The sequence below is a fragment of the Neocloeon triangulifer genome, unplaced genomic scaffold (genome assembly GCF_031216515.1).
Source record: "Neocloeon triangulifer isolate White Clay Creek 2 clone unplaced genomic scaffold, ASM3121651v1 ptg000006l, whole genome shotgun sequence".
Classification (NCBI taxonomy): domain Eukaryota; kingdom Metazoa; phylum Arthropoda; class Insecta; order Ephemeroptera; family Baetidae; genus Neocloeon; species Neocloeon triangulifer.
This window is the reverse complement of record NW_026775549.1, coordinates 488,485-501,207: the sequence shown is the minus strand read 5'-3', so window position 1 is coordinate 501,207 and position 12,723 is coordinate 488,485. Positions and strand designations below refer to the sequence as shown.

The 12,723-nt window shown below is 35.2% G+C and overlaps 2 protein-coding genes across 2 annotated transcripts; both read right to left on the bottom strand.

Annotated features, from left to right (window-relative positions):
• Nucleotides 1-180: 180 nt before the first annotated feature.
• LOC132194231 (MORN repeat-containing protein 4 homolog) lies at nt 181-4,361 on the bottom strand. The gene is made up of 4 exons (XM_059615388.1): nt 4,169-4,361; nt 1,469-1,661; nt 1,303-1,412; nt 181-578 (listed from the first exon to the last, which is right to left on the bottom strand). The coding sequence occupies exons 1-4, from the start codon at nt 4,176-4,178 to the stop codon at nt 427-429; spliced, it is 465 nt and encodes a 154-aa protein (XP_059471371.1). The 5' UTR covers nt 4,179-4,361; the 3' UTR covers nt 181-426.
• A 1,837-nt stretch (nt 4,362-6,198) lies between these two features.
• On the bottom strand, nt 6,199-12,616 carry LOC132194338 (venom protease-like). The gene is made up of 7 exons (XM_059615535.1): nt 12,494-12,616; nt 12,118-12,156; nt 11,815-11,975; nt 10,664-10,761; nt 7,566-7,828; nt 6,686-6,861; nt 6,199-6,614 (listed from the first exon to the last, which is right to left on the bottom strand). The coding sequence occupies exons 1-7, from the start codon at nt 12,537-12,539 to the stop codon at nt 6,432-6,434; spliced, it is 966 nt and encodes a 321-aa protein (XP_059471518.1). The 5' UTR covers nt 12,540-12,616; the 3' UTR covers nt 6,199-6,431.
• Between the last annotated feature and the right edge of the window lie 107 nt (nt 12,617-12,723).

Sequence of the window (12,723 nt, the reverse complement as noted above, 5' to 3'; positions counted from 1 at the left end):
TGCCGAAAGGGCGCAAACAAAGCACATCTCGCGCCTCGTTTGCAAGAGGAAGTGCTGCGGCCGTTCCGCATTTTTGCTGAGAAATGGCAAGGTCGTTCGCTAATTGCGTCACAGCATTTCGCAGATAATTTTTTTATTTAATTTCCGTGGCTATAAAAAGGATTATAATTGCAGTTTTTTTATAATTATAATAAAAGAAGACAAATTGGTTCATTATCATTATTAAATTTAATGACTCATTCGAGCAACTCTGGAAGTAATTAAATTTGCTCTGTTTGGCAGCATCATCGACACCATTTTAAATTACAGCAATTTCAAAACAAAAATTGATTATCATTTGGAAAGTTTGCACAAAACGTCTTGCTTGGTGCCGTGTGTCTTAGAAAATTATTCTTTGGCATTTCCGTGGGGTTGCTGACTTGAGAATTAGTTGTCGCACTGCGCCCTGGCCATCATTGCCACCTTCTGCGCTCTTTGGATCACGTCAGGGCAGGTCTTCTTCCTGACAAAGCGACAATCTTGGAAGTAGCCCTCGTTGCGGGGAAACCCGTGGGTGTCATCGTTAAAGGTGATTAAGCCTGAAATTAAATTTTGGTGTTTTGATTAACATATTTTAATCATCAGCAATTGAATTCTATGTCACTTTCAGTTAGTGAAATGGCAAATTTTTATACTAGGAAGAAAAGGGTATTAATCACAGTCAAGAAGTATATTTATAAAAATTTGTAATCTATGCTTCCTAATTTGCTGTTGTTTAGTGAAATTTATATGTATTCATTAAATCATAGTTAAGTTTTTACTTCTACCAAGTCGCTGTTACGGCCGATTTTCAGAGGTAGAAATAAATTTTTAAACTACATAATATATGCAAAATAACTTAATAAAAAGTGCTTAAAATTAAGAAAAATTGGTATTCTTTAAAAAGCTGGAAAAAGTTTAAGAAGCTTTGTAAAATTAAAGATTAATTTAAATATCTTAATAACTTTATAAAAACTTAAAAATTTCCTTAAATAGACTGAAAAAAATGATATTTTCTTTAAATGGAGAGGGTTAAAAACAATTAATTTATTGGTATTGATACAAAAAAATAAGTTACAAAATTCTTATTTTTTCTATAGCTCAACATTTCATGGTTTACTTATTATTTATATTCAACTATTCAACAAAGAATCTATAATTTTTTATTTTTTTATTGTCAAATAATTTATAACGTTTATAAATGAAGAGAATGCTTATTTCATCCTTATTTTTCTTCTAAACAACACATGTGTTGTGTGTGTTGTATTTAATAAAATTAATTACCTAAGCCCCAAATCCTTCCGCCGCGAAACTCGCCCTCAAATTTCATGCCGTCCGACCGCAAGAAGACTCCGTGCCCGTGGAACCAGCCCTGCATGAATTCGCCTTCGAACCTGCACCAAAATTAGCATATGATAAATTATGGCTGTGGGCGAATTGGATTTTGAACCTGGCGCCGTCGGGGAAGCTCATGACGCCGAGGCCGCCGCACAGACCATTGCTGAAGGCGCCGTCGTAACGGGTGCCGTCCGGAAGCACAAGGTGACCCATGCCGTGCTTCTGGCCCTTGGCGTTCCAATCGCCGACGTATCGGGTTCCGTCATCATAGTCATACGCGCCGCACTTCACCACTCCAGGCAGCACTAAAACACGCAAGAAAACGGCCAATGAATTTCATTACGCGCTCATTATATCAACAGATCACAATCTTTCTCGCAACATTGTCGTAACGGTCATTAACGTCAATTGCAAACGTCTTTTATGGAAAAATCAAACATCTTGAAATTAATGACAATTTAAACTGGTATAAAAAACAATTTTTTGTTTCAAACTATAAAATAAATAAAATATTTATTTCATTTTCATACTTCAATTTAGTTAATGATGTAATAATAATATTAAAAATTATATCCAATTAAGAAAAATTTTAAATACTACCTTTGCTAACATGGTTGTTTGTTTCAGCATTCAGAAGATCAATAAACGATGGGAGATATTATGATTATCAGGCTTGTTGTTTTAATTAATTCAATTGGAAATATAAATAATATATATTTTACGAAAATTTTTAATTTGTGCCGAGAAATACCGTTGAATTCATTTTTGTTATGAAAATAAAATAACATAGATGGTATAAATTTAAACCCCTCAATGCAATGTTATAAAACCACAAAATCAATAATCTCAATTATCTCAAAAATACTTTTTCGTCTCACAATCAGTGCTGAAACAACGGCTCTCATTGTACTCATAAATTATTTTACAAGCTCTATGAGCATTTCTAATTTCAATCTCCATTTGTTCGCAAATGAACGGAGGCGTGCGCGGCTAACTAAGTGTGCCGAAAAATTCCAAGTGAAGGAACGAACTTGACTTGCGTAAGCGTGATCTCGTCTCGGCGTTTGAATGTATAAAATATTATAATTACCGTGCGCGACCTGAGAATGGGTCTTCGAAAGCGCAAAAGTCGCAGCCCGCTTTGAATGTAGGTTATGCACTTTATGTCATGCACTCGACGAGCGAGTACACTTTGCTCTGGAAACTGGTTTTCTCGTTGCCCGCCGTGAAATATCGATTGAAGATACAAATGTGAAAAACAAAACCACTTTCTAGAAAAAATTTGAAATAAAAAAAAGTATCTTAAGAGAGCCGGATTTATAAATCCGTTAGATTTTCATGCTTAAATTTTCTCTTTGAAACGCGATTTTCCCTTTGCGCCGCCAGGATTAAAAGTCATACCGTGTTTTACGTCATTAATTATAGAGACAGACGCGAAAAGATGGTCCTGTCCTTGGCTCTTGCAACATAAGAAAGCGCTGAAAGTATAAATGGATGCCCGTTTTATGCAGTGGACATGAAGTTAAATATTTGACGAGCGCAGAATGGGCATTTCACAGGTGGCTTTTTTTGTTTTATGCCCTCCTTGGCCTTTTCCCCACGAGACAAAAAATTCAAAATTCTCCTCTGTCTAGCGTGACTGCATGAAGCAAGAGCTGACGTACTTTGAACTATTTTGTTCAGTAATTTTTTTATCACTGCCTGAAATGTGAGCTAATGAAACAGCAGTTGTGCTTAAGAGATAAAGGCAAGGAATCTGATGAATATTTATTGCACGACACGCGGTTCATAAACGCGCGGCGATATTTTATTTTTGACCGGGCAAGAGGGTGATTGGCTATTTCAGGACACTGCATGCACGAGGGCAGCAGAAGATTGAGTGCTTTGCTCCCCGTCCATAAATAGGGAGTATCTGATCGAGAATCCATCAATTGTGCGTTTTTGGGAGTTGCTCACCAGCACCAAATTATAGCATGCGTGGATAGGGCTCTGACATGAAATGCATAAATAGAATATACAACATCGTATATTCATAAAATTAGAATTTAATTTTTTTTTGTCGATTTTTAAATTAATAATGAATTTTTCACTTGATGATCTTAATTGAATATCTTAGTTATTCCATATTAGATTTAAATTTTTTACAGTTAATAACTAATTTAAAATTTTTAACTTGTATTTATTTAATTAAAATTATAAAAATATTTTACAATAATAATATATTTAATTTTTTACAATTTTTACAATATTTAATATTGTTGTTTCATGGTCGTCATTTTTGGTAAAGGTGGAAGCAATAAAAAGGTTTTTATGCTTTAAATCTTATTATAAATACTGTATTGTAGTAAACTTCTCAATGATCAGTTTAATATAACAAAACATTTGCTAAATTCAAGGATTTTAAACTTCAGTTTGGTTACAGATTGAGATGAATGATATATTCAAAGCCCATAATTTAACTACGATAATTTGTATTATAAACGTAAATGTAACAAAATTATTAAATGGACAGCAAGAAAATTAGAAATCCATAAAAATCTCTACCTACATTTTGAAATGAATTTAGTTTGTATGAAATACAGCAAGTGCCGCGCGTTTTATGAAAAATAAATAGAATTGCAGCGCCTGTGCCGCGAGATATAAATTCACCCCAAAAAAGGGTGAGTCGAACCGAGTTTTTAGTGAAACCACGTTCGAGCATAAGCCTCGCCGAGGGGCAAAAGACGTGCCGACGGAACCACTATTTCTCAGACTGCATAATGCAAAGCAAACAATTTGGAAGGCCCAAAATCGAAAAGGGCTCTTTGCCTACCTTCAGCCATGGCAACCTGTATTCAGCCACACACTGTCCAGCCCGAATTGAGCCGCTCGGCGGGCGCATGCAGTCGATACTTCCAAGCCCTGCTACGGCTTCTTCTTAAGCGAGTTATGCGGCCACTCGCTGTCCTGCTCCTCCAAGTAAATAAACGTGCGAGTTCTATTGCATCGCGAGGCAGGTCTCGCTCGACACTCACGTGTGCAGAGAAACTATAAAGAGAAATATACACTTATTCCCAGTGAGCAGTCAGTCGATCTGCCCACTCCGAGGGCAGTGCAAAAATTGATTTGGTTAAAAAAATCAGCTATATAATAATGAATTTAAATACAAAAATTTGTCTTACCGAATCAAACAATGAAGCAAATAAATGTAAATTCCAAAAAGTTATTAAGAATTTATTTCAAATTATGAAAATTAATTGGGTTTAGTAGTCCATAAATATTTTAATAACTACTGTGATACTTTGAAATCACCAATTTAACTTGAAGCCATTAAAATTATTGTTATATAATGTGTTTAAGGTTATATAATTAGACTTTTTATTTATTTAATTATAAACTAAAAAACTATGAAACTGTATTCAATCAGATTTCACATAAAATTAATAAAAAAGAATATAAACATAGCATGTAATTTATTTTATCAAAAAATGTGAAAAGAGATGAAGCATAAACGTTAAATTTTTTATTAAATTTTTTTTAATTTTTCGTTTTCTTGTTAAAGTTCTTATTTTTCTCCAGCTGAACGTGTCACACTGCCCCAAACATTTCGACCACTACTACCGCGCTTTGATTCAGCACTATTGTGGGACATGACTGCATTTGGAAAGTTTTGATTTGCCGCGATGCACATCGCTCGTCCAGACGTAATCTTCATTAGCCACTCGGCAAAAAATGCGGCGCTCAATTAAAACACACACTCGCATATCTTCTTTGTAATATTTCTTTCTCCCGCAGTCTTGAGAAGGAAAGTGGCCGCCGGTATAATAATAACACTTTATTGTTATGGAAGAGATGGATGGATGGATCGCATAGCAGCCGCGTGAATTTCTACTCTCAATTGTGTGTCCGCTGACCGCACACCGGCGAAACTCTCCTTTTAATTGGCAGATCATTGATGAAAAGTGTGATATTACTTTTTCATTATTATTGCAGTATAGCTCGTGTGAAACGAGCAGGAATGTGCTGTAGTGAAAAAAAGGAAGCCCCACGTAGATTTTGGCCAAAACTCGCAGCATAGACTTTACAGGTGGCCGCTGCTCACTCGATCGAGTCCTCAAAAGTGCTAGTAATTTATTTTTGCTCGTTGTCAGCAAAGGTCTTATTGCCAGTTAATCTTTTATGAATAATGCAAAAGTTAATAATTCGCGATTGATTTAATTAAAATAAATAGACATAATTATAGACTCAGCGTGGGACGTGAGATGATCAACTTTACTAGCTCTGCATAATTTTACATCGAGGATTGATTTAATGGGAGCAGATTAATGAACGTTTTAATAAAATTCTGGCTAGTTTCAGCTACGCTCTCCTACTCTGTTTCAATTAATTTTTTAATGATTACATTTAAATTTCCGCAAAATTAAGTGAAGTTATAATATAAATTCATTCGAGATTAGCCACAGCTTAATTAATTTTTAACCTAAAAATGGAGTGAATTTTTTTTCTCCGGTGATTTCTGCATCCAGTTGCAAGAAAATTTTTATCCACTATTGAATTAATTTTAATTTAACTTCTAAAATTGTAGTACTTTTCCAAAGATATTTTATTTATAAGTAATCACTATTCTTAACGCGTTTCTTAAAAAAAAAACTTTGTCACAATATTTCGTAATAGTCTTTAATAAAATTGTATTACGACGTAAACTTTTTTTTATAATTATATTAAAAACTAATTTAAATACTAGCACTTATTAATTAAAACTCAACAATTATGTCCTTACAGATTTAATGTCTTGAAAACCTAGAATTCTATTAAACTTTTTTATGAATGTGCCTGGATTGTACCTGATTAAACTTAAACACATTTTTTGTAAACTTAAATAAAGATATTACTTTTATTTGCACGCAAATGCTCTGAAAAGTCTACTCCATTTGGTTAATTTCATGAATTTTGTTACATCAAATTTTCATTCTGGCGCTACATTTAAGTGCCACATTTGATTTCTATACTCTTTTTAAAATGGCACTCTTTCTTAATTTTGATTAAATTTAAATTAGCAGTCAATTCATAAAAATTTATCTATTTTTTCCATTATACTAAAAGTTTTGCTCGTAGGGCCAGAGGTTTTGCTCGATCCAAGGCAAGAACTGCGACACCCTGGTGTAAATGCCTGGTGAGTTTTTGCCTCCACAGACGCGTCCGAACGAGGTGACGCCGACGACGTAGCTGACGCAGGTGTTCTGGGCGCTACGCACCGTCAACGGGCCCCCGGAGTCGCCCTGCGAATTAAAATTTATTATTCACTGCGGCCCTCGACTCATTAGTCTTGATTGAGTCTAGTTAAACGTACAAAGCACGTGTCCTTCTCGCCCTCGAGCCGACCGGCGCACATCATCAGTCGGTGGTCTATGCCACGGGGAAGGGTGCTTGTGGAAACCTTGATGCTGCCTGCCCACAGCTCCGTGCACTGCCGCTCGCTCACCACAGGGAAGGCAACTTTTAGTAGCTTCGGACTCTGGTCTTCAGCTGGAATTAAAAAATACACCCGAGCATTAGTTTTCGTTACTTATTTTGTTGCCAAAAAAAGATCGAAAAATGTGCAAATTTAAAAAAAAAATGTAGACAAATATGAATATTTTTTACGTTCCTTGTCTTTGATATAAATTTTCTGAAAAAAACATTATTTTGGCAGAGAGGGTTTAATTTAAATACCTCATGTTAAAATTTTGCCATGTCTTTCTAAAAATAGATTTTCTTGTATATTTACAGTATTCTAGGCAATATCTTTTTTATCCTAACTCCAAAACTAAAACTACACTAAGAATATCACAAATTTTATTTTTAATAATATACTTATGCACAATAACAGAAATTCGCTTTTTATTAAAAAGTTTATATTATAAAATATAAATTTAAAATATTATTAAACATTTGTTTTATAGATATTTTATTCATTTTAATAAATAAATTGCTTATTTTGTAATTTTCAACAATTGAATAGTTTGTTAAATAAAATTAAATAAAAATTAAACAAATTTGTCTATTTTCAAGGGACAACATCATCAACTTCCCAAGAATAATAAGACGTTGCTGACGAACATTATAGCACTGTGGGTATGGATATTTAAATAAAATAAAAAAATATTAAATATTAATTATGTAGTATGTGAAATAATTGATAATATTAAAAGAAACTGTAAGAACAAATTATTAAAAAAAAATTAACTCACAAAATCCAACTCTGCCCCAGCCGGACGCTGTGACCATATTTCCGATTGGTGGCGACACGTCCGTCAAACACGCTGGTCTGATTTTCTGTGTGAAGTTCACATCTCTGTCCAATCTGATCAGGGCAATATCGTTGTACTTCCTTGGTGGACGATATTCTGGGTGCACGATGACCCTTTCCACGCCGTAATCGGCAGGCGAGGCACCATCATTGTCACTGGCAAAATCGTGTTCACCAAGACGCACTATTCTTGGATCTCCAACCCTAAAAATAATAATAATATGTTGTAATATGTTGACTTTTTGAGTGATCTTGGAAGCAATCTTTGAATTAGTTTTATAAATTAACTTCTATACAACTCTCAATATGTCAGACTTTTACATATTATTTATGAGCTGGATAAATATTATTGAAATTTATTCCCCTGAAAATAAAGGACAAAGTGTATTTTTTTAATTTTATTTACTCAAATTTTATGCAGCAAACATTTTTATTGTAAAAACAAGGGGGTTTGAAGAATTTAAGAAAAAAATGTCATCATAATTAATGTATGCCTAAATTAATAATTAAATTATTATTTTTAGAAATTACTTTACTGAATTTTTCTCACATTAGATCTTGTCAAAATTTAAATTAAATTTCTTGTTCTCTCTATCATGAAATGAAAGTTGTACATTTTGAAATGAAAAGCAACACATTTGGTATGTAAATAATTATATAAAGTTGTTGTTGCTTTTTTTCCTTCTTTTTGTGTATTATTGTTGAGCTTTAAAAATAATAATGGCTTTAATAAGTAAGAAAAGAAAGGTGAAAGATATCTGTTCCGTTCAAACGTTGAAATCAATCAACGAGGCAAACATATTCCGCCTTTTATTTTCGCGATGAGTCACTGACTGCTCTTCCGCAGGGAGATTAATGATGCCATTTATTAATGGTCCTGCGGGCAAAACGCGTGAATTTTTTCCATCTCGGAAATTCTTTGCATCTGCCGCGGCCTCGGGCTCGCAACCACTGCCTTTGACGCAGAGACCACTTTTCAGCTAAAATAAACAAGAACGAGTCGCTGCTGTGATTTATTGCAAGCCTTTCATAGCCGCTGCTCACTTTTTCCGTACGAGAGCACGCGTGGAACCATTTAAATTGCAAAGCGCCGGCGGGTCGTGCCCTTTACGTTTTATTTGGCTGCAGGAAAAGAGTATAAGACCCCGATATTGTACTTTGCGCGTTGAACCGCGGCGCACCAATAAACACGCGCAGTTGTTTCGCAAAAATGACGAGAGATTTATTCTCATTTTGTGCGGTGGTCCGTGACAACAAGCGAATGATATGGCGTGGAAAATTTGCACCACCTGCTCGTCACCATTAGAGGGAAAAAATAACAACAAAAAAGTGTGACATTTAGGTGAGATTTCAATACAAGAATTATTCCATATCATATTTTTAAAGTGAACAAGTGATTTTTATTTTAAAGGTAAAATAAAATGCCAAAATTGTAATATTTTTTAAACAAATAAAAAATTAATCTAAATTATTTTGTTTTTGTAGAATTAATAATGTATTTTTTTTTATAAATAAATTTCACGGAATTTATAATTTTGCCTAGTGATGCGTCTATAGACAATAATTGGAACTAAATTAGAACCGTGCCCATTTTATTTTATTCCAGAGCAAGCGTCTGACATTGGCTAAAATTCACAGGCGTTGATGCAGTTATTCATTTAAAACGGAATAAAAAGTATGCAGCAAAAGCATTTTTGACCGAATTTCTGGCCAAACTTTGTAAATTGTAATGTAATGGAAAAAGCTTGAGCAGCAAGATTTGGGCATTCGATATTATCCAATGTAAACAAAAATGCTAAAAAAGCAACTTTAATACCTTGTGCGCCGGCACATAAAACACAAATTGCATCCAACGTTTTCCCCACTTGATCATGCAATATTTTACGCTATAATCTTGTTCAAATTTGCCCAACCAAACGCTTGGCTAGCGTCGCTTGAAATATTTAGCCCAAAAGGCCAAAGTTTTTGCCCGAGCTTGTTATTAATGCAGAGACCGCGTCGGCGGCTTGTGTATCCAAAAGTCAATATTTGATTTATTTATAATGAGGCTAAAAATAAACAAAAGCACGCCTGGATTATTGCGATCAAAAGAGCGTTGTTGCATGGAGCTACTGAGCGCAGAGTAGCAGAACAAATTAGCGACAGCGAGAGAGTAATCATGGGATGGCGGACACCTGTCACGCGGCGCAGAGTTATTGGAAAGGGCAAAGCTGCTTAATTAATTTATGTCAGCACAAATGTTTCCTTCAGCTTCCAAATTTAATTAATCAATCATTTGAAATGAAGCAATTAGAAACATTAATGTTTGAGCCTATGTGAGCATAATTAAATAATTTTATTGCTTTAAAAATCTAAAAATTATTGCAATCAGGTTTTTTAGCTTTGGGTTTTGGAGGAAATAAAATTGAGCTCTTTGCCAATCAAATTCTAAATGATTAGAATATTAGTAAAATTAACACACAGGTTAAAAAAATAGAGATGTTTAATCATTTCTGAAAGTTCAAAAGAGTATGATAAATTGATTTGAAATTTGAATTTTACGAAAAATGGTATTGTAATAATATTATGAGGAAGTTAATTTAATATTTATTATTTTCTGGAATCGCAACAAATGTCTACAAGACTGCTTCAAATTTGAAAATAAAATATAATATCATAACTAATTATCAATAATATTGATATATATATAATGCAGCATTATTTAATTATTTACATATTTCTTCTCCTGTTAAGTTGTACGCGTGATATTTTTACTAAAATTATCGATTATTTAAATACTTAATTGGGAAATTAAATGCTTTCGATGCGAGAGTTATTTGCAAATTAAGTTGTCCTCCATGGAGACAAAACCGGAACGGCGAACGTGCATTAGTGCATTGTTGAGATGCAAATGCAATTCCGCTTGTGGGAGCACATTCATCCGTACATATTTGATGCAGGTGGCGCGGCGCACATGCTTTGCTAGGCCTTACTTTAATTGCAGGCCGTTCGTTGTTGACTACGTGTATGTCTCCGTTTGTATGATGGAAATGTACATACCTGTCGTTGCCGATGCAGTGGGCCGCAGTGAGCACATAGCGCTCGCTAATGAGGCTGCCTCCGCACAGCCACTCGCCCTCTCCGTAGCCCAGGGCTGCCTAATTAAACGCCCAAATTAGTCTGCCTCCGCTGCAATTATTAATACACCTGGACGAGCTAATTGCAGTCCAACAAGCTTACTCGGGTCCAAAATTCTCTCCTCCTCGACACACGTACGTTCAGAGCGAGCGAGAGAGACCAGGATCAAAACTTAAGCTCGGAGATCTCGTCAATTGGCCTTAGGGGATTTGAATTGAAACGAGGTTGTAGGCGTTGATTTGCATTGCTAATGAGGCTAGATGTTTTGGAAGATTTTAAAAAAAAAATTCCGAATGTAGTTCTTTTTTTAAAGAGAAAGTTAGCTTTGAAAAAGAGTTTGAGGGGGCAAAGCTCCAAATTTATATTCTAGCTAAAATTTAAAAATAAAAGTCCGTGTTGTTTTAATTGAAAAAAGGCAGGTTCTTGATCGAAAAAAAACGACAGTTGTTGAACAAAAGCATGAGTTTTTTTCTAAGAAATTAATAAACAAACCACAAACAACCATCAAGGATGCCCTTTTTCAATAAAAACAACGCTATACAACCCTTGATCACTGTGAATAAATTATTATGTAGAAAATCTTCAAAGTTTCATTTTCATCAATAAAAAAATTTCTGAAACAAAAGTGCCATGAATTTGAACTTATGGGGTGTGTGTGATAGACCGAGCAAATCATTAAGCTTTAAAAGGAACAAAAGGACTAAAATTTGCGCTCGTCGGGGAGGCGAGAGCAGCGAGCAACAGGCTGTGAATATTAAGTGAGCCGCTGCGTGGTGAATGTGGCTAAAGTGGTTAGCTTCCACTCGGGCCCATTATTAACTGTTTTATCGCTCTCTGTCAGCAGCCAAAATAATCGGGCTCTTAATTACAAGTATTCATTATGTCCTGTCACCACACTAATTAGTGATTAGACTGTGTAATTAGTTACACCAAAATTAGGCATTGGAACTGAAAACTATACAGAATGGTGAGCTCTTGAATTACTTTCAAACGAGAATAAATATCAACAAGTTTAAATAAAAGCAATGATTTTTTTCGTCCAGGTGTATAAATAAAAAATTTTTAACAATTACCATGTGAGGAAACTCGCCAACTTTGGCTTCTTCGCCACCAACAATGAGGTGCACATTGCTGGCATCACATTCTTGTACATCAAAGGATTGTGGATTGCCGACTGCAGTAAGTGGCAAAAATAGGACCGGTCTCGAAATTTTTTTTAAGAACTCTTCGCATTCTACAACATAAATAAATTTGTTAATATTCGTAAAAATAATATGAAATTTTAAAACTTTAATGAAGCGTAGTTTAGCTATAAGGAAGAAATTGCTCAACCGTAAGTGAAAAAGAATGTATATAGCAAAAAATAATTAACGTACTTCTTTCGCTGACACTGTTGAATTGGCCATTCACCGCTCCTGCAAACAAATCGCGCGTCAAACATTGCAATACGCAATTGGAAAAATACACAGCAATCAAACGCACGGAGAATGACAAAGAGTAAACAACAGATTGTGTATTGTACTGGCGCATGAAATTCGCCTCCGGAGAATATATTATAAAATAATACAAAAGCAATCAGAGTGGAAACTACACGGCAGTAATCACAAAACGTATAACGCGGTCCCACGTGACTCACTTGTGGAATTAATACCTTCTGTATACATCAACATCAATGTACAAAAATAGAAAATGGAAAGCGCATTTGGCCTCAGGTGGGTTAACCTGTGACCTTGAAACTTTGGTTTTGCTCACCTGTCAGGGCCCAAAGGAGCAGCAACGTGCTCGCGAGCAGCTTCATTTGATCAGCGACGACAGCGTTCTCCGCAGGTGCGTCGCTTCACCGCTGAGACGCGAGGAGCCCCTACCTGCTGAAAGGTCCGAAGCCTCCTCCCTCCCTTCCTCCCGTCACCTCAGATCATCTAGGAACGGGAACGCAATTATAAGAGGTATACGAGAATTTCGCCGGTGTGTGCGTCTTTCGT